A 21,770-nucleotide genomic window follows, 5' to 3' on the forward strand; every position below is an offset into this window, starting at 1 on the left:
TCCAATATAGCCATCAGACTCAGTTGTATATGTTCAGATATCCACTCCCCTGATCATCCCAAGTAAATATTTGTATAGTATTAAAGTAATTCCTCTTTACATAAACTCAGACCATCTTTCTTTTTTGAATCCATTTTCTCTTCTGTTCTGTGTGATGTAAGTCCACATCTAACACTGAAAATATCCACGGAGGAACATTACATCACACAGTTACTACTCTTACCTTTTCACATCATATTCTTCTGCTATCGTTATTTCCCTTTTTGTAATATGTCAGCTTTCACCAGTTTGCATTATGCAATCTGGTTAGACTTTGGTCCTGCTTCATACTAACAAAGATATAATGCAATGTTGTTAGCTGCTAATATTTTGGAGAACAAATAGGAATAAATATGTTAATTTAATCAATTTTTTCTATTCATGATGCAGATTATTTTTTAGTTTTAAATGATCTGATACAATTGCGATCAGTCCAGGTTGTTCTGTGCCTCTTGCTCTATGACAGCTGCATAGGCTCCAGCCACTCCCTGCAACCCTAAGCTTGGAAAGTGATTTAGAAAATGGATGGAAAGATGATCCAGTCCACTTAAAAACAGTTATTTGGTCCAATATTTCTGTTTGAACTTAACCTAAATGGTTCTTGTAAAGGATTCTGTTGTTTGAGATCCATTTTAATACAGGTCAGTATTTTATTTTATTTCAGACACACATAAAGTTAACTGTATTTAATTTAGAAACGCATACACAAAAAACAAAAATGTAGAATTTGTATCAGTGTCCTCCATTGCATACAGTGCTTAACAAAATTATAAGATCACCACCCAATGTAAGGCTCAACTGCCCTAAATTAATAATTTAAAATTTGGTAATTGCGAAAATCATTATTTATGTTTCTGTAATGTTAATCCATCTTCACAAGCTATTTTATCAAAATGATATTTTTTTTATGCAAAAATTTTTGTTATCCACAAATTTTAAAACTTACTGTTCCATAAAAAAGCAAAAAATTAGTACATAAAAATATTTTTTTGAAATTGAAATTACAGTTATTTACTTGGAGTCCTGAACAAAAAAAATAATATTATTTTGTTGTTGTTGTTGTCGTTGTTGAATGTTATGCTGGATTGGTTTCGGACTTCTCAGAGAAGTCCAGTTTGCCAGTTCAAATGTAGGTATTACAACATGAATTCAGTTTATTTTTTCCCCTAATAAACATCAACATGACTTTTAGTTACTGACAGATTTCTAAAATATTTGTGTTTTCTTGTTTTTATGTGGTCTAATAATTTTGTTAATCACTGTATGGGTAAATGAAAAAACAAACTTGCAAGAAACATGATCATGATTGAATTATTATACCTGCTCTGTACCCCACAATATAACCAGTCCAGATCCTGTGATCAGCTGAAATAAGAAAGGGTCAATAGGGCATATGTCCACTCACCAAGATTGGATGGCAAAACCTATTATGATTGGACTGAAAGCTTTATGGGAGGTTAAATAAATATCAGATTTCATTTATTTAACATTTTGCAGTAATATTTAACATTATCCAGAATAATGAAGGAGCAATTGGAAATAGCAAGTCTAGATCTTCTAGGAATTTAGAGACATTTCTAGGACAAAATAAAAAGGCTTTTATGTGGTTGTAGGTGAACTACTACTACTACTACTACTACTACTACTACTACTACTACTACTACTACTAATACTAATAATAATAATAATAATAATAATAATAATAATAAACACTGATGTCACAGACATCTGTATGATAGTAGAGTACAACATTTTTTAAAAGCTAAAAGATTCTGTTTCTAGCTTAGGGAAAAAATAAATACAAAGTTCTGGAATAAAATCACATTGAATCGTTTTTTATTTACATTCAGTCTTTACACACACTCAGAAAAATGAGTGTATAATTCAAGTATTACGTTATAACCTCTTACTTTATTTCACAAAAAGAAATATATAAGCACACATAGAGCATATAAACATACATAAACTCCACAGTATTTGAATATTAACATTCCTTAATGAAACACATTCAGCAGAATACGCTCTAAATACTTCTGGGTTTAGTACGGTGCTCCCTCCAAATGTTAAAACCAGTACAACCGATTTCTTTTGCAACCATACAATGAAGGCATGCCAACTGTGCAATTCATGTCTTTAAAAGCAGATAGAACTGAGTACAAATAAATCAATGCAATACTGTATGTAGTCCTTGTATAAGTGGCACTTCTGCAAAACTTTGAGCTTCTCCAGACAAAGCGTGGTTAGTACTGCAGCCATATGCGGCCTAAATCGTTCCCTTGTCCTCTTCAGAGTTTCCTTATGAGGGTATAATAACAAGGAATGTTCACTCAATGCAGGTAAACAGTAGAAAAGTGTATATTTTGTGCAAAATCATAGCATTAGCTAGCTTTCATTTATAAGGTCCAGACCATGAACTCAGGGTAAACTTTGATGATGTGAGAAAGAGAAATGATGATTAAATCCAAGAAGCACTTTTTTAGAGAAGGTTTAAAAGCCACGGAGGTGTTTTCAAACATCCTGCTCTTCTGTTGGCTTTTCTTTATAAAGATCTTTGCTGAGTTCTTCATATGCTCACTGACCTGGTAACAAAATATATCCGCAAATTACTATGTCAGCCTTTCTCTCAGATCAGACTTGATCTACATCATTCTTCTCTGAGCTAGGAAAAGAGGACGGCTCCCAACGGCCCAAAATAGTACCCCTCAGGCCTGCCTGGCACTTAGCGATGAGGTAGATTTTGCGGAGCACGGTGCGGCGCAACAGGATGTAAACCCAGGGGTCGAGGATCTGGTTCCACGTGGCCAGCCTCACTCCCATCACCATCAGGGTTTCATAGTATGACAAGCTGTGTCCAATGGTTCCCGTGTAGGAGTGAATCACGGACATCAGGCCAAAGATCTGCAGACATGAAACATAAAACTGCAGTTAGTAAAATGAAAAGTAAAAACAATATATTAAAAGAATAGCAAAATAAATGTTTATAAAAATAGAATGCCACTCTGCCCTCCTTAGTGTCATAGATACAGTGACATTGCTTTATAAGGTCTGGCTATAGTTGTACTAACCTCTTATTGATATTTTAAAGTAGAGACTGCAGGAGTAAAAGTTTAGCTGGACTGCATTGCGCCTAATACCTGGTATTAAAATCTTCAGCTTTGATACCAATACTTTTAATTAGTGAAATCTATAATATGCAATCATCTTAGGGAGAGCAATGTAATGAGATCACTTGTATTTACCATTTATTTAATAATGATAGTGCAAATTCTCTGATCACATGCAGGTATCATAAGACAAAAAACCTTCTGCTTCATATATGTTTGTGCACAGAAGTAACACCTGAGCCTTCTTACATTACATTACATTAAATTTGCATGCTACTGATATGTAACTATCAGCAATGTGCTGATGTTTGACCAAAAAATAACAAAGTCACCATGCCTGTCATGCCCAGTTTGAAACTGTAATGGACTGGTCACCTGTCCGAGGTGCGCCCTGACTTTTGTCAGGTGGCATTGGCTCGAGCCCCACACAAACCCTGAATTTGGATAAACAGTTAAGAAAATGGAAGGATGGAAGCAACCGATGGAAATAATTTCACTTTAGTAAAACAGAATTTGGCTGAATCTTTACATGAGTCAGTCAAGCAAATGACAATCTGAGTAAACTGAAATCACCAAATTAAAAAACACATTGTAAGCTTCTTAATATGATACAAACCAGATACCAGCTGTGTATGTTGTTTTGTCCTTGAGGACTGCTGCACAGTTCACTTGAGTGGCTGCATGAAAGCTTGAGCAAGAATTTTTGGACTGCTGTTGTTCCTTGAGATGTAAGCTAGAGTTTGTTGGCAGGTCTAACTTGAGAGATACTTTCCCATTCTCATTTTCTGCTAATCCTATATAAACCCTTGATAGCGTGCAAAATCCCTCTGTTATTATGCATGTGACGCACTTTTTAAATATGCGGTCTTTCTTTCTGACCACATTTCTGCTTCAGTCTCTGTTTGCACATTGTTTTTTTTGTTTTCTTAACTGAGCTTGATATTTAAACAAAGTGATTGACTTACACAAAGTAAGAGCACTTACTCTTTAATTTAGCAGTTGTTGTTCCCTGTCTGACATTTGATCCCATAATGATCCAGCTGTGTAATGTGATCCAGTTCTCTTCAGAAATGTGTTAAATAAGAATTTCATGTTTTGTTTTGTTTTTACAGAAACAAGGCCATTTGGACAGAAGATTCTTTCTTTCTTTTTTTGTCTTTGTCAGCACTGATCCTGTTGCTAATGCAGTGTGACTTTAAATATTACTTCTAACTTCACAGTTTTTAACCAAAATTCTCAGTTTGCCCCTAATCTCACAGTTGCACTATGTGACATAACTTGAAAACCTCCAAAAATTTGAGGAGTAAAAATACTGCTTAACCACCACATAGGTGCTTTCAAACATACTGGCTAAAAATCCACTTGTAGTGAGCTGCCAGAATGAGTAAGAGAGCTGTAAAGCTGTTGTGATCTAACAGCTGCAATAAAACTGACGAGAGTTAATAAAGCACAGTATGGGCATGAAGGCAAGCATGCTCAGAGTGTCGCTAATCATCCAACCTAAGTAGAAACATCTGTGTGAGAGAACATTTGATGCGTAAGAGCTCTTTCTTTTTTTATTTTTAGACAACAGGTGAAGTCTACCATCTTACTGACTTTTCTTTCTTAACCTTGTACTTCCTGACACTCACCAGCAGAGGGCTCCAACAGATACACGAAGTGACCATTATTCCAACGAGCTGCACCACCATCTCTATGTCGTGGGACTTGGCTGAGTGATGGGAGCCGGGCTGCCTCCTGAGCCGGGCGAAGACCAGTGTCAGTCCACTGATGGTGTTACAAACCAGCGCCACAGCTAGCGAGGCCAGCCCAAGTCCAGAGAACAATACTACAAATGCCACATCCACCTCCTTAGTGTCACTGAGCACTTTGATGAAACACCAGGTCCCTGGCTCTTGATAGGTGTAGGAACCCAGCTGAAAGCAGGGTAGCAAGGCCACACTTAAGGCTGCCAGCCAGATGATGGAAAGACAAATTTTTGCACGTCTTTTTGTGACCAAAGATGAGTGCAGCAGTGGTTTAGTAACACCCAGGCATCGCTCGGCAGCCATGGCACAGCCCATGAAGAGAGGGCATAGTCCGAAGAACACCATGCTGCCACCGAGGAACTGGCACATCCCATCAGAGGAGTTGACATACTGAGGCCTTGCAGCTCCAGAGAGGTAGAGTCGGAGAACCAGGGCACCAGGAATCACATGGCCAATCGAGTCTGTAATCACTAGTGACGTGGCAAACAGAAGGAATGTAGCTTTGGAGCGCCGGCGCTGAAGGGAGTAAGCATTAACCAGGATGAAGAGGGCCACAATGTTGGAGATGATGCCCAGTGTCATGGACAATATGACAATGAACGCTCCACCAGCGGTAGGCTCCTCAAAGGTAAGGTTTTCATGGTGTGACAGCCCTTCAACAGCAGCCCTGACCTCCACCTTCCCTCCACTGTCATTAGCCACATGAGGGAGAAGCAGGGGGGCTGAGGAGTTGTAGTGGCTCAAAGCTAACATCTCTGAACTCTGAAGGTCGTGAGATCCATAGTTAGGTGAGGCTGCAGGAGATAGAAAAGGCATATTTAGTTATAAAGCACTCTTAAGCTGCTGTTGATCCGTGTAAAATGATATTGATGAGTTGATTTAACAAAAGCTGTAATAACTATTCACACAAATACAAATAAAAGTTCAGGAAATATCCTGGAAAAAATGAATGCAGAAAATCCCAACCCAACCAAACATCTACAATAGTGTTCCCAGATTTGTTTATTTAAATGTGATGACACAGGAGGACACAAAAACCAACCAGGTGGGGGGAACATGAGACTAACGGTTTTATTTGTGAACAGAATTCCTGCCTCGAAGCATAAACAGGGAGACGTGGCTGCCTTGCAATGAGGCATGGTGGCTGCACTGAAGCACACGATTGAACTCTGGGGCACAAAATGCAGTACGGTTACAACCGTAAATATGTTTTATCTTCCTGAGTGGGGGACAGTGCCAGGTCAGGTGGTCCTTTAGCCACAGCCCTTAGAGGGTAGGCTATTAGATATTGGCAGATTGTTAAAACGCCAAAAGAGACAATAGCTTTCAGAAGAAATGCGTTCATCTCTTTCTCTGGCCAAAGAATCACTGACAAGAGGCAGTAAAGCCGCTTCTGAAACCAAAGGCACCACCTTTACGTGACATCCTATAATGGTCATCTTTTAAGATTTCAGGGCTGCTGACATTTAAAAGATTCAAAAACACTACAAGAAAGAAAAGAAGGAAATTATTGTTTTCACATCTATTGCGTTCCCCACGAATATGGCTCTTGTTCTTTTATAACTGAGTTTGATTCAGGTGGAAGTATGTGAAAGAAGTGCAAAGGAGAGAACTTTAATAGTCGTATGACACACAAATGTCTTATAAATGTACTTATAATTATTCATCATAGGCAGGAACATTTTTTCAATCTTTTATACATATATTTAATATATATATATTTAATAGATGACAAATGTTTAAGTTCTTCTTCTTCTTCTTCTTTTTGATTTGTAAATATTCCTTTTGAACCCAACCTGACACACTTGAGCGATGAAAGGACACAGGATGACAGACAGCAAGTAGAGGCTACTGAGGCAGCTGTCAGGACTGCAGTGCTTTGTTAATCAAAGTGGAGCGTCACTGTTAGGTTTAGTTTGGAGGTCAAACATAGTTAAACAGAACAGAACTCCCAGCAACACAAAAAAAAGACTAAATATTGGGGGAAATCAGAGCTGAGCATTTTTCAGCTCACTGTTCACGATGCTTCATTCCATAATCACATACATTTTTTTAACACAGAGAATCCTTATACCTCGTTTGTGGTGTCTAAACAGTAACAGTAATTGCCTTAATTTAAACTAATTAAAACAATTACTGGATCCAGTTTCTACCAGAAAGAAATATTTTTTTTTAGGGCTGTCTCCTGCCTACTGTTTCAGACTTCCACAGAGCCCAGAGACAGCCAGTAAGCTGCTTTTCTGCACCACAACACACCCTATCACAATTTCTTCTCACCACTTTGTTAAATCTATGAGAATTCCCACACTGATCTGTATATTTTCAGAAAAGTTCACATTTCCACTAAATAAGAAACATATATACAGATGTTAACAAAAAATAATACATATAAAATGAACAAAGACTTATTCTTTTTTATTACTCCTCTTCATCATTATTATTATTTAAATGGAAGAAATTACTTACCACTCGACAGTTGATTAGTTATCTTATAAGTCCAGCTGGTTTATCTTTGTGATTCATAAGGATAGTCCAAAGAAATCCAGAAGAAAAAATCTGTTTTCATTAGAAGTCATGTTTCCTTTCGACAAGCTCCACTGCAGCGATGTCCGTCGCGGAGTTTTTTCCATTGCTTAAGGCTCCTGTCTATTTCACTGTGGCTTTTAAAGGATCCCCACTGACGCTGAAATACCGACTCACATTTTTATAGCGCGGTGTCCTCCAGTCTGTGTGGGCGTCTCTGCTGCTGTTCGCCCCCTGAGTCAAGTCCGTCTCACCCCTGTGCTGCACTTTCCCTGCAGCCTGTTTACATTACCTGCACGACCAGTAAGCGCAACCTAGCGTCACTATTTCTCAAAAAAAGAGTGAAGGGAAAAATAATTTAAAAAGAAAAAGTCATTATTTTTTACCTAAGCAGCTGTTAGAGTTTTAATTTCCCTGTAAACTTCAAAATGTTGGTCTCGAAATAGTTAATAAAGCTTTATTTGCAGTAATCAGCTTGAAGCGAAGACACTTTTCAGCTCCTGGCTCTTCTGTAAATGAATCGATCTGAACAGATTCGGTTCCATAGGCTGCGCTATTAACCTATTTATTTTTGCAGTTGAACTCTGAGCTCAAAATAACCTCTGCTGAGGTATCAGTTGTCCAGTACATGGTGGATATTAGTTCTTCCTATGAAGGGTCTTCTATTTCAGTAATTCCAATAAACGACCTCAGTATTCAGGAGCAAAAGGCTGACGTTTATAGATATAATTTAAAAAACAATTAAATAAAAAAAAATGTTTAAAAAAGACGAGGATACATGTGAAGGTGTTTGTTTTGCAGTTGTAGTTTAGATAATTTGGTATGGAAAAGCCATATTCACGCTCTAGAAAATAAAACAGATGTTCCTCAAGGACCCTGGTGTTAGTCTTGAGGGTTTCTGCAGCTGTGTAAAGGAAAAATGTATTCTGCTTGATTGACATTTTTCCTGTAGTACATACTGAAGCCAGGTGGCTTTGTTTGTTTGAATTTTACAAGGTCGTGGAATGCAAGCTGGAGCACACTAGCACACATTTTGGGTTGGAAACTGAGCAAAAGCAACATTAGAGATTGGCTGCTGGTTCACAGGAAAGAGCAGAGATGGGCACTGACATGTAAATTGTTTTCATTTTGTTTTTTTTCCTTTAAAAAAATTAAATCAAGACACCTGGAGGAAGAATTTAGGCCCTGCGAGAGTCTTAAAGGGAGGAGTGCGCAGAAAATATCAAAACATCTATTAGATGGGATTACATCTTGAAAAAGAAGCCCAGTCTCAAAGAGGTTTGTAAAACAGGCGAAAAATTTAGTTGATTTATGATCCAAGACACAAATGTCATACTTTTTTTTTCTTGTTTATGCAGATGAAAAACATTTTCCTCTACGAAAGACTGGTGCAAGTGGATTCTTGGCGTAAGGTGGACCAGGCTGCTTGCTGTCTCATTCCAACAGAAAGATAGTCACTGGTGGCACCTATAGTTTACCCTCAGTGTTGGGAAGGTTACTTTTAAAATGTATTCCATTACAGAATACAGAATACATGCCCCAAAATGTATTCTGTAACGTATTCCGTTACGTTACTCAATGACAGTAACGTATTCTGAATACTTTGGATTACTTAATATATTATCATGCTTTTTACAACAACGTGAATGTACTATTGCTGTGTGATTTATTACTATTACTGAAGGTACGCGACTCCGAACTGTAGTAAAGGGACCTCTGACTAATACGGCGGGGTCCCTGTCGGCTTGTAGCCGAAAAATAGCTTTACTTTGTTGTGTGGGTCAACTTTTCTTGCGAGAGACAGAGAGAGGCGTCGAAAGGCTGCTCCAACGGAACTTATTGTTTTCGGAGGAAAACACGAACACGGTGTACAGTCGAGTCTTAATAGCTTACTTACAACTGGGCTCGTCAGGCACTCTTCTTGGCTGAAGTGGTTATTATTACATTTACATGCTTCCAGCTGCCGTTTTTCCTCGATGACAACTCGTACCTTTCCACTCCCCTTTTTCTCCCTCCTCGCGCTCACAGACCCATAACGTGTATGGCAGTCCATTCTCCCTGCAACACGGACTACACTGCCCATGATGCTACATTCTTTAGAGCTATGCTTGTAGCATTCTGCCTGTTAGCTTAGCACAACAACAACAACAACGAAAAGGCGCTCTCTCACCCAGGAAACACACAGTCGCAGAGAGAGAGAGCGTCGCCCTGTAACCATGGCAACCGTAACGCTGCCGCCTGGAACAACAGCACGTAGCTGTCAAACAAAACCCAAACAGTCCTGACCCGCGACAAAATGAAACAGGAAAGTACTGCAGTGTAATCCATTTATTTCAACAAAGTAACTGTATTCTAAATACCACCTTTTTAAACGGTAACTGTAACGGAATACAGTTACTCATATTTTGTATTTTAAATATGTAACGGTGGTACATGTATTCCGTTACTCCCCAACACTGTTTACCCTTGACTTGGTTTATTTCACACTGACACACATTGATGCAAACAGCAGAAGTCCAAAAATCCTCCTCCTGGAGTTAATTTCACCTGAGCAGGTGAAATTACTCCATTCATAATACATCCTGATTGAACAGGTTTAATCAAGCGTAGACACTTAGCAAACAATACACACAGACCATTTAATGCAATAGATCATTGCTCCACAATCAATAAACTAGAAACCACAGTTGTCTCGTTAGACATAGACCAGGTAAAGTGGAAATTTTTATTTGCAGTTTTACACAAATTTGGATTTGGTACATTCTTCAAAAAATGGATCAAAACACAGCTATCCAAATGCATGTGTTAGGACAAATAAACTTAATTTGCAAGGCTTTAATCTAATGAGGGGCACCAGACAGGCCTAGCTTTTGTCCTTTTCATTGAACCACTAGCAGCAGCAATCCGACATGCCTATACGCTGATGATGCTATTACTTTTCCTTGGGAACTCACAAAACTCTCTTCTGGAGCGAATTACGCTCATAGATTTAACTGGGGTAAATCAAGACCTCTACCTGTGAACTGTAAATATCAGAACACCTCCACCACTCCATTACAATCAGGTAACATTATTTACATCAGTAAAGATCTCTACTCTGCCTTTCAGAGGTTTCACTATTAAGCATCATTACTTCTTAATACTGAAGCATGCGGGGCCCCGTCCTCGGCTTGTACTGGGGTCAGCTTCTCGCTGCCTGCAGTCCCTTGGCATTCTTGCCCTCGGCTCTGTCCGGGACCTTTCTCTTCCCCCGTCTGATTTGAGTGCTCAATCGTCATCTGCATGTGTGGCCTTGGGTTTTGGGTTTTCTTAGGGCTTCCCATGTATTCACTGTTAACCTCTGGCTTTTGAGGGGGCATAGTTGTTGTTGTTGGAGTCGCTCACCCTCATTCTTAAGTATGTTTCATGACAAACGCTTATACAAAGACACTCACATTCTCTCTCTTGCTTTCTCTCTCTTTCTCAATGACAAACACACATACAAAGAGCAAAATTGTATGTTTGTGTACTCCATTTGTTTGGTCTTACAATATAAAGTGTGTTGAAACAACTGTTGTTGTAAGTTGGTGCTATGTAAATAAAACCGAATTGAATTAAACTGAACTAACGTCATTTGGGTTCATCCTTGTGTACAAAATATGAAGGCCATCCAGCAATTATTATTAATGTTTAAATGCAAAGCGAAACTGTAAGCGCTCTTTTGGATCCCTGTGGTTTGAAGTTTCGTATTCAGAATCACATGTACCCAAACAGATGTTTCAGGGTCGAAAGTGCCCACCAAAATAAACACATAAAAATGAAGGCATCCTTAGTTGCATCTTACCCCTGTCTTCTGTTATAATTTTTTGTCTGCAATGAAAAAAATGTTTTTTAAAGCTTGAGGAGAAGTAATGTGATAAAGGTCAGCAGGAAATATTTTCTCAGGATAATGAACGCCTCCCCACAGGTCCTTAGGGATTTGCCAAAAAAGAGGGCTGCCAAAACAGAAGTGACTGGTATGATTTGAGAAATGGAGAAAGTGGGACAAATTCTCATAGAAGCAGGCAAATTGAGCTTCACGTAGGTGGGTTGGAAGAAACAACACAATGCAAGGCAGCTCCAAGCCAATCAGCAAATCCTCCTGATTTGCTGCCTGGATGATTTGATCTGTGTCTTGCCACTGGATTGTAGATGAAAACCAGAAACTAAACTAACTTTGAATCATAGTGCATCACAGAAAGCGCTCCAAACCTGAGAGATGAATCTTTGTCATTTGACAGAAATAATGTCTGAGTGAATTCCATCCAACCTGAAAACATGTTAAACTAATTGTTGGTTTGTTATGGTAACTGTGGGAAGTTTAGGCAAGGCTAAGAAATGCATTACTTTTAAGAACCTGTCAATGACAACTGAGCCTGGCCATGAAATAGGAGTAACTGGTCAGCGCATTCAGGTTCTGGAAATGAAGCAAAAGCTCTGGAGGTAGAAGTGAGATGAGTTAGAGGTGCTGCTACCTGGTTATAGTTTGTGATGAATTGGCAATAGAAGCTGGCAAAGCCCATAAAGTGCTGTAATTGTTTCCAAGTGGTTGGAGTGGGCCCTTTGGTCATGGCTTTGACTTTCTCCGGGTCCATTTTCACTGGCCCACTCTTGAGAATATAACTCAAAAATGATACTAAAGAAGTGTGAAATTCGCATCTCTTTTCCTTCACACACAGTCTCTTTTCCAGTTACTTTTGCAAAGCCTTAATGAAATGGCATTTTATTTTTTTCTAGAATGTCATCAAGAAACACAAAGTTGTTCAGAAATTCCTTAAGAAAGTAAAGCTTGGAGGGCTGAAGCTGAGTTAGTTAATCCAAAAAGACACCACGCGATACTATAAAGGTGTATTAAATGTGGTCTTCCAAAAACCCAGCACCCACTGGAGAAGATGGATGGATGGATGGATGGATGGATGGATGGAGCCACAATTGGTCATCAAGCAGGATTTGTTCTCCAGTGGAATCAACAAAGACTTGGAAAGCTGACTATCGTTTCTTGTGGTTAGAGATCTTAAGTCTTTCAGAGATGCTGGCTCGTCCTTTAAAGCTAGTTCATGTTTAAGCTGATTATTTAAGAAATGATGGTAACCGATTTTTAGTGCCTTTGTCCCTGACACAATTCAGTTGAGAACTCAGTGACAGTATTTGTCTGGTATAAATTAAAGAACCATCTAGCTGATCAAACACTCTCTTAAACGCCTTACAAACTTATGTGGATGACTCATTTGACCTGCTAATTAAATAAGACTCAGCTCTCCGAAGAGATGAGATGAGAGATGAGATAGCCTTTATTTGTCAGTTGCAGATCTTTTGCCCACAACCGAGATGACAGACCTTGCCGACCATACATACAATACAAACATCACATTGGGGAGACAGGTCAGGCCAGGTAGCGAGGAAAAAAAACATTGAAATGTGCAACACAAAAGGATAATACAGGAATGCACAGGTATCAACACACCATAACACAATAAACACAGACAAGCAACATGGGAAAGAGTTCCAGTGTGTACATCTGATCTGGGACCGCTACAATTTTTCGACTGCGCCTCCAGCTGACCCGATGTCCACATCATGGGGGAGGTAAGCGTTGGAGGTGGCGTTGGATCCGGGGTAGGGAGGGTGATGCATCAGTGAGTGCTTATCAGTATCAGTATATGTATGTGTGTGCGTGTCCATAGTTCAGCTGAGACAGTGTCCTTCGCCCTGCCAGGCTAAGTAAAGAGTCTTCCAGCCAACCCAGGTGGCCTTGTAGGGAATGGGAAGGAACAGACTCAACACAGTCGTTATCAGCTCGATCATTAAGCAAACCCACAACATGAGAAATCTTTGGGTAGTCGTTAGAGAAGCCACGGGGTGTATTACTGAGCAATAAAGGCCACTTCAACAGAAAACCCCTGCAGTAACCCAGCTCACGTGTATACACAGGGGTTGCACACACAGGGGAACAAAATCAGATTCCATTACATTGGGCTGAACTGATGTTTCAGTGACAGAGGGTTGTGGCAATTTCAAATTCACTGATTGAATAGTGCGATTCAGTGGATCTAGCCTCTGATGAGTTCCCTGTTGTTGTAGTATTGCAGTGTTTTTCTTTGCAGGAGCAGTGACTGGCTGGATGGTCCAGGCAAGTGGAACTGGAAGTGTCTGTGACACTCCTTGAAGCAACAGGAGTCCCAGAAAACAGTGCAATCACTCTGATTTTGGCTGGGCAACTGAAGAACAGTCAAGAAAGCAGGTATACAGACTGAAAAAACACAAAAACTTTTTAGAGGCATTAGAGGCTTAACACCCACTACAATAGGAACAACAACGTGGCAAAGAGTAGCTTCTCTTACTGCCTCCTAAAGGTTTCTCCTTTTCTCCACTTGTCTTCCTTTTAACCAGTTACTTTGTCTCTTCATCCTTTTACCTAAGTGGGATTTATAGTCAAACACAGGGAGCACGTTCGCCGTCCGTTCCACTCCAGGGACTGCCCGTCTGCCTGCATTGAGCTCTGTTGTCAGATGATGGCAGGGTACAAAGCACGCGCTCCAGCCATCCATGGTCCACTCTTGGTTGTGTTGCTGTTGCTCTGTGAACCAGATGGAAAGGAGAGTGAAGTTATAGGACACAATGAAATAATGAAAAGTGTCAACTGCAGCCTCTGTCTGTGCTTTTAATCCTTTTTCTTTTGCATGGACACACATTTTTCCCAAAAAAGTGTAAGTGAACGGACACACTATAAAAACCCACTTTAGCCAGTCAGAGGGATAGCTCAATATTACTCTTCATGAACCAGAAGAGTCATGTACTTGACCTAATCGCCACAATTTCCTGAACATTTGATTTCTTTATTTGGTGAATTTTCTACATGAAAATAGTTTTTACCTCATGACATTGTTCACAGAGTCCAGATGGAAGGCAGAGAGTAGCAGTGCCAGCCAGTGCTTAAATACCATGAGCTAAAACACAGCAGGTGTGAAAGAGAACCAGATAGATCACTTCAGCTAGTTTTAGTTTTGTTGTTAAATCCAACAGAAAGAAATTCACTATTTGATAGAACAGAGACATAACGATGGCACATAAAGATGTTAATTCTAAACTAGATAGTTTTATATTTTATTGGCTTCATTTATCTTGTTAGGACATTCAATTAGACATGTCTCTATTTATGTTGGTCTTGGACTAAATCATTTAGGTCTGATCCTTCTCCTTTACCAGTGCCCACTTAGAGAGCGCAACAATCGAGCGCTTGGCTGCCATACATGTTTGTTATCCTACCTCTTAAAGGAGACCCTGCTGCCTCCATTTTCTTCACGAATTACTACAAAATATGCCATTTGGCATCTGCAGTCCACTGGCTTGTCCAATACTAAGTCTGAGGTTTATGGGTTTGAGGCTCCTTCTACACCCTTACATTCACCGCAAAGAGAAAAAACTCACTCACTGCATACCTGATTTTTTTTTTGTCGCACTGGGAGATGGAAATGCTCTTCAGAGGTTACAAAGGCCTTTATCCTTTAACATGCAACATGGAAGAAAAAGAAATTCTAGTGTTGCATATGCAGAAAAAATCTTCTTGACATGAAGACTCACAAATCGCCCACCACAACCACCATGTTGTTTAGAGAGCCTGAATATGTGAACTGACAGGAGTTTTACGGGTTTAGAAAAGTGATTTGCAGTTTTGGTTTTAACATCAAGAACATTCCCCTCTATCACACCACTTTGCACAATTATACTGTGCTAGCTTTAATCAAGCATTGTGATATCATGCAAACATATTCAGTGGGGCAAAGGTGTCCATGATATGGGTGCATTCCTCAGTTTTATTATATTTATGGGAATTCTTTGCTATTATGAGTGGAAAGCCACACATTATCTGTCTGGCCAAAAACCGAACAGTGGAATGTTTGCATGAAAATATTCAGCTGGGAGAAGAAAAGACAAACACGCTGTCAAAGAGAGAAACAATTTCAACTACTTTTCTCTGATGTAGCACACACTCCCTGCAGTGCAAATTGTAAAACAAAAAAACAACACACTGTCAGATTGTCAGGCTGGAACCCAGAAGCAATTTCTAATATTTGGTTACTGTTTTGCCTGCTGCATGTCTCGAACTCTGTAAAGACGGGTGCTGATTATGCCAGGAGAAATAGAAAATCCCAGTCTTGTAGGATCCACAGATAATAACAGATGACATCTGCTCTGGGCAGTGTATCATGATCATTATGGTTGATTTTTTGGTTTCCAGCATGGATAAACATTAAGAAGAACTCATGGTAATCAGTGTTCTGAGACAAAATACAATCAGTCATGTGATGCAGATTTCAAGGTCAAGGTCAGAATTTGAGGGAAAAGACACTAATCGTGTGGTTTTATTGTTGAACCGCATACAGTGTAAAGGCAATAGCAAGCTTTCCTAATGGATAGGTTTCCTAATACTTTATGTTTTAAGGGAAAAACAAATTTGTAGACAGATATAGTTGTTAGATCTGTACAAATGCAGTTGCAGTGATTCATTGAAAAGAGCATATGGCATAAGAACTTCCGTAGTTTGGTCAATTTGAGCCTCGATTTCCTCAGCAATACAAAATAACTCCATTGTGACAATATGTGAAAGGAGAGTGGCATGACAGTCTCAAATGAATGCATGAAGCTCAAGAATCTGGAGTACTCTGCATTCATTATACTAGGTGTTTTGTTTAGACACTGCAGACTGTGACTCAGACCAAATATTTGTAGATTTAATGGGATACGTCCTGCACAGGCAACCTGACGCAGGGCTAACACAGAAAGACACGAGTGCTAACCACTGTTCCAGCATGCTACCCAATACTGGAACATTATAACTTCAAAGCTATCCAACCACACACACATGCTGTTTTAGCAATACAGCTTTTTACAACCAAGATTTGCCAAGTACAAGCACAGTCTTTACTGGTTGGCTTGCTTGAGACACCTGTTCTTTAAATATCTGATTTTTTCCCTTATTCACTTTTTCGTTGCTAAGTTTTCTGAATAGAGCTCATTCCCATTTTGTCAAAAAAAAGTGCTTTAGTTATAAATGTGATCATCTGCTGTTTTCAGAGCTTTTGTGATAAAATAAATAAATAAATAAATAAAAATCATATTTGGTGATGTACAGAGCACTCTGAGCTCCCTAAATTGTTCTGTGAATGTTCATGCAGTAAATTCTCAGTGAACACAAGAAGAACACAGTGACCTTTTTATAAAGAAAAAAGACTGAATCTTAATCCAAGAAGAGAAATTCTAATAGCTTCCTTCCTGTTATCCTTGAAAAGACTGCAACATTTTTGTGGGCTTTTCTCTCTTAAATCTTTTTCATAGAGGAAAAAAAAATGACAGTTTTCCCAGTCAACATCTAATGGCCTACATCAGATCTCTGTCCCTGCCAAATAAACCCATACTCTGAATGAATCTTAAAGAGGACTCTGTCTACCTCCAGCTGTGTCGACGTGGTTGGTTGGATGGTTATGTTCCTGGGACAGAAATTTTAAATGCATGACTGACATTGAAAAACATAAATTCTAACGTGAAGCGCAATACGCTCCAAGTTTCTATTTCAGGACCACTTCAATTACTGAATTTAAAAAACAATGTAGCACCAAGCTGGGTGAAGATGTAGAAACTTTGCAAGGAGACTCGACATATCTGAATGATCTAATCCCAGACAGCGGCACCCACCATCGCACTATGTGGGCTGAGAGTTAAGAGGTCTTGCTGATGTCTGGGGTAATAAAAATGAAGCGCTTGCTTTTGTGTAGTGATTAATGAGAGCTCTTGTCAGTGTGAAGAAAAGCGAGGATGAGGTAATTAAAGTGCATCTGCATTGGTGCGAGGTTTAAGAGCCGCAGCCTGCTAATTAGCAGAGATGCTATTAAAAGGAAACTGTGATGCAAGTGCTCATCACCTACCATCTCACACACAAAAACAGACATTAACCTTTTACCTGGAAAGCCAGCTAGTCTTTAAATCGTCTTTATTCAAAAACAACGTCACTGTTAATTCTTAGAAGATGATGGCATTATTCACCATAGTTTTGAAATACTGGTGAGATTTCTTTAATATTATTTAGATTAAATCAAGATATTTGCTTATAGAATACTTTTTTTTTAAAACTTATTCACTGCCATGCAGTAGTACATGTTGAGGTCATGATAAAACTTTCTAAATAACCCTGAACTGATTAAAATCTTGTTGGCTCAATCTATTATTTCCAATGAAGCTCAGAAGACAAGTATTATTATTATTATGAGTGGTTGGGAATTCATACTGGCCTTTGTTGGACAGAGAAGTGATTCTTTTGAAAAGATCTAATGGTAGCAGCTGGGTGTAAGTTCAATTTTATGAGTGTATGCGTAATCTCCTGCTTAGTCACTGCTGATTAGGTAGGTAGCAGGATTCCTGATGCTGTAATGGCCAACATCTGTGTATTTTGAAGGTAGAGTCCAGAGATCGTTAGCCAACCCTAACATAAGAAGTTAAAGCAGGGCAGAAACAACTTTTGTTGTTCTCAGTACTGACAAAATCCACCTAATAGCTTCCTATTTAAAGTGTTATATCTTGTTAAATCTATACATAACCTCTTGATTCCAATTATTTTCTGGATGTAGCTCTGTATTTTAAATTAAAAAGAGGCCCTGCTTGATAACAGGTAAGCCAGGCAACTGTTTAGGGTTACAGGCCAGTGGGGGAGGGGGGCTCTGAGGTTGGACAAACTTTCAACTACAGAAGTGGCAATGTAGAAAGTTTGCAATGACAGTAGCTGACTCTCTTCCATTGCAAGTATCATATATGATCAGGGATGGGCACTGTGATTACTTTTTTCAAGTAACGAGGAACGTAAGGGATTACTGTTGCAAAAAAAGTAATGTTGTTTGTGAGAGTGTCTCCTGACAATGACGTACGAGCATTTGGCGTCCGTGGTAGCATCACACATGTGTAGATCAACAAAGCATAATATGGAGTGTGGGAGAGAATACGACCATGCAGCATTTAAAGCTTGTAAGTAACACCATTACTTTAATTTTGGTTCCATTAAAAAGTGACACAAACATTAGCGTCCACTGAAGATCCTGCTGCTGAATCTTTACTTTTAGTTATTTTTTGCTGGAATATGCAGAAAAAATAGAATTGGGCTGAAAGGGCTAAAGTAATCAGGTTGTGTATCATGTTTTTTAAAAGTAACTAAGTAATAAAGTAACTAAATACTTTTTATTTGAATAACTTCCACTAGCATTACGTACTTCTTTTGCTTATTTTGATGTTGCAGCCTTGTGTGGTAATGTAACAGAGTGGAGTTCATCAGGACACAGACAGTAATCTTTTTAGCATAGCTAGCAGACCAAAAAAACGTAGGAGCTAGCTGGAGTATTAACGCCTAATAACCAGTCAGTGTGCTCTTTGGCTGCCGTTTCCTTGTTATTTTATAGCACTGTTGTTGGTGGCGTCAGATTATTTGTAACATAAGTGATAAATACTGATTAGAGCCCCCCTGCCCCCGAGAATTTTTGCTAAGAACCCCAACAGTCTCCGCTAAAGATGTCTTAAGTTGAAAAATACCAGGCTATCACTCTTGTGATAGCTTGTTCAGTAATGTTTGTCACTATTTACTGTTTGCTCGGTTCTCAGAACCATTTTATCAGCACAAAATATTCAACAATTGAAGCTGAGAGGACAGAAATGCCATTTAACGCAGACAAATGGAGTCAGCCCCAAGGCTTTAACATTTACAAAGTTAAATGACAGAAACAAAACGAGCAGAAGTAGTTTCTGTTTTGTCATTTTTTTAATATTCTGACTTCTAAAACAGACTCACAAAGACACATTAAGCTCCTATTTACCTTATAATAAATGCTGGATGGTCTCCATTTTTGGACTCTGCCCTGTCTTGCCAATTGGCAGTTCATGTTCTCGTGCATTCTTTCATCTTTCTTTCAACTTTCATCTGCCACAAATGAACTGTGTAAGATATGTGACTAGACTGATGAAGAAAATTTTTGACCACCCGGATTTAATGTGGAAAAAAACTTGATCATTTACATAAACTAATTTTTTATTTTTTCATCCATCAATTTATTGTCTTAACAATTTATCCAATTCAGAGTCACAGGATTGCTCTTGTTTGCAGATATCAATGAAGTCGCTTCATTGCTTTGAACTTTGTTGGCTACTGTGATGGACATCAGATATCTCTCTATGCATATACACAGAGACCTTAATTATACATTATTAATTTTTTTAATGTTTTTCATGCTGAAGATTTACATTGCTAGCACTAATATGAAACCTTACCACTGTGGGTGGGTTGAAATGTTAAAGCCATCCATCTTTCTTCGCTCCAGTCCCCTCCACCTATTTAATTTCCGTTTTGCCATTAGTGTCACAGCCGTGATGAAATGTCTGTGGGTGGCAGTGCTCTGAAGATTAAAGCTTTATATCAATAGAATACATATTAACTCAAGTGTCATTGCAGAGCTGTTGATAAAAACATGCTTTCTCAGATTAAAGTATTGAACTCACGGACCAGCAGTAATACCTTTAAATGGGCCAATATTGTTGCACACTGTTGTGGTGGATTGGGAAGCTGTTTGCATAAGAAGCTCCTCCTTCATTTTTCCTTCATTTGTCTTCTACTTGAGTGGTTACGCAGGGATGAGAGTACTGAAGTGTGTGGCAGATTTAGTGCAGGCCGCCCACAGCTGTGTGACGCTGCAGGACATCGTGTTGGCTGAAGGACAGATAACTGCTTTCACGACACTGATCTTGCTCAGCATAGTTTGGTACAGGCTGTACCTGGTGACACAGCAAAAGTAACCTGCCAGCTCACACATAATCGTAACACTGCTGACAGTTATTGTGCTGTCTGACCTTTTTCTACTGTCAGGTAATTTGTCTTATGACTCTAATAAAGGTCAAACCTCATCTCTAGGATTAAAGGACATTTATCCTTAATAGCAGGAATAAATTCTTTAACACCCCATATAACATTTACAGAAAACCAAGAGATGATGAATACGACATGGCATAATACAATTTCAAGCACTTGTTTTTATAAGCTTTTAAAGCATCTGTAACTCATCTAAAAGCAAGTTGATGTGAGGATTTATATAAAAAACAAAACAGTATTTGTTTGAGAGACTGGTGATCTGCTCATGATGTATCCTACCTGATGGATAGATGTATGCATATATGTAGGTAAGTGTGGCAGCCCCTGGCATCAGCAATGACAGAAGAGTCTCATTCACTGGGCATCGTTGAGCAAACTACAAAAATAAGAAAAAATTTCTACTCACACAGTCCCTTTGAATTATGCTTTACCGATAAACAATAACAAAAAATTAGTTTAAATTAAGTCAGGTAAATTCAAAAATAAGTACTTCTGAGATTTACTTTCAGTCACTGATTAAATAAAACAAAAAAGGGTGCTTCACAGGTTAATCAAATAAAATATAACATTACATCACATACCTTGTTCCGCTTGCCAAGGGGGAAAACTCCCGTGAACATTTAAACATTTGATCCCTTCCTCGTGGAGCGCTGCTAGCTTAAGTGACACACATGCATCCATTTGCTAAAAATAGCAATTCAACGTAAGTATAGAACGAGAGAGTTTACAGATATATCACGATGCAAACACAGTAGCAAACCTTATGTCAGAAACAGACTTAACAGTGTATTTTATCCCATCCTATGATGCTCCATCTAAGCACATTTCTTTGAGCAAAAGGCTGATTTTCTCAGCCTGCAATTATTTCTAGATGAAGCAGTGCTGATGGGCAATCGTAGCCAATCAAAAATCCCACTTAACAGTCTTAAAGTGGCTGTAGCTTTTTTGCCAGTTGCCCTAGGTGTGGCCACTAAAGTGCAGTATCCTTTGCAGGAATGTGAGACTTATTAGCTGGGATGAAATCCCTTGTGTACACCTGGCGTAGTTGAACATGCAACTCACTGTTGAACCCATGAACTTGCAATCCACAAGCAACTTCACTATGACTGTCTATGTCAGTGTATTGAACTGCACTGACTGAGGCTTCACATTTAGTCCAGAGACCAGATGAAAGTTGAGTCACTCTGTGTGCTAAGAAGAGCATATGTGAAAATCTATCTGTGGGGGTCTGATGCCAAAGACACAAAAACTGGAACAATACTAGATGTAGCAGAGGAGTATCTTGTCAATGTGGGTGACATGACATTGTGAACTTCCTTTGTCTCATTTCCTTCAGATGGTGAATCACTTTGACATTTCACTGGCACCCTCATTTCTCTCTATGTCCAATCAGGTTGGATGGCTTCGACCACATACAGTGCATGTGTGCCTTCTCTTGCA

At 39.0% G+C, this 21,770-nt stretch overlaps 1 protein-coding gene across 3 annotated transcripts; it reads right to left on the reverse strand.

Annotated features, from left to right (window-relative positions):
- Window positions 1–1,776: 1,776 nt before the first annotated feature.
- Window positions 1,777–9,711, reverse strand: LOC146708378 (prostaglandin E2 receptor EP1 subtype-like). Of its 3 annotated transcripts, XM_085460243.1 has the most exons (4): window positions 7,358–7,990; window positions 4,775–5,685; window positions 2,739–2,937; window positions 1,777–2,618 (listed from the first exon to the last, which is right to left on the reverse strand). In XM_085460243.1, exons 2-4 carry the CDS (start codon window positions 5,642–5,644, stop codon window positions 2,611–2,613), a joined length of 1,077 nt encoding a protein of 358 aa, XP_085316369.1. In that variant the 5' UTR covers window positions 5,645–5,685; window positions 7,358–7,990; the 3' UTR covers window positions 1,777–2,610. The 3 variants fall into 3 exon arrangements, with proteins under 3 accessions (XP_085316369.1, XP_085316368.1, XP_085316367.1); XM_085460242.1 differs by lacking the exon at window positions 7,358–7,990 and adding an exon at window positions 9,312–9,711 and having other exon boundaries at window positions 1,777–2,937; XM_085460241.1 differs by having other exon boundaries at window positions 1,777–2,937.
- Window positions 9,712–21,770: the final 12,059 nt, after the last annotated feature.

This window comes from Copadichromis virginalis, linkage group LG6 (assembly GCF_057382275.1).
Source record: "Copadichromis virginalis isolate Kocher_CV1m ecotype Utaka linkage group LG6, C_Virginalis_male_GT1.1, whole genome shotgun sequence".
In the NCBI taxonomy this organism is placed as follows: Eukaryota; Metazoa; Chordata; class Actinopteri; order Cichliformes; family Cichlidae; genus Copadichromis; species Copadichromis virginalis.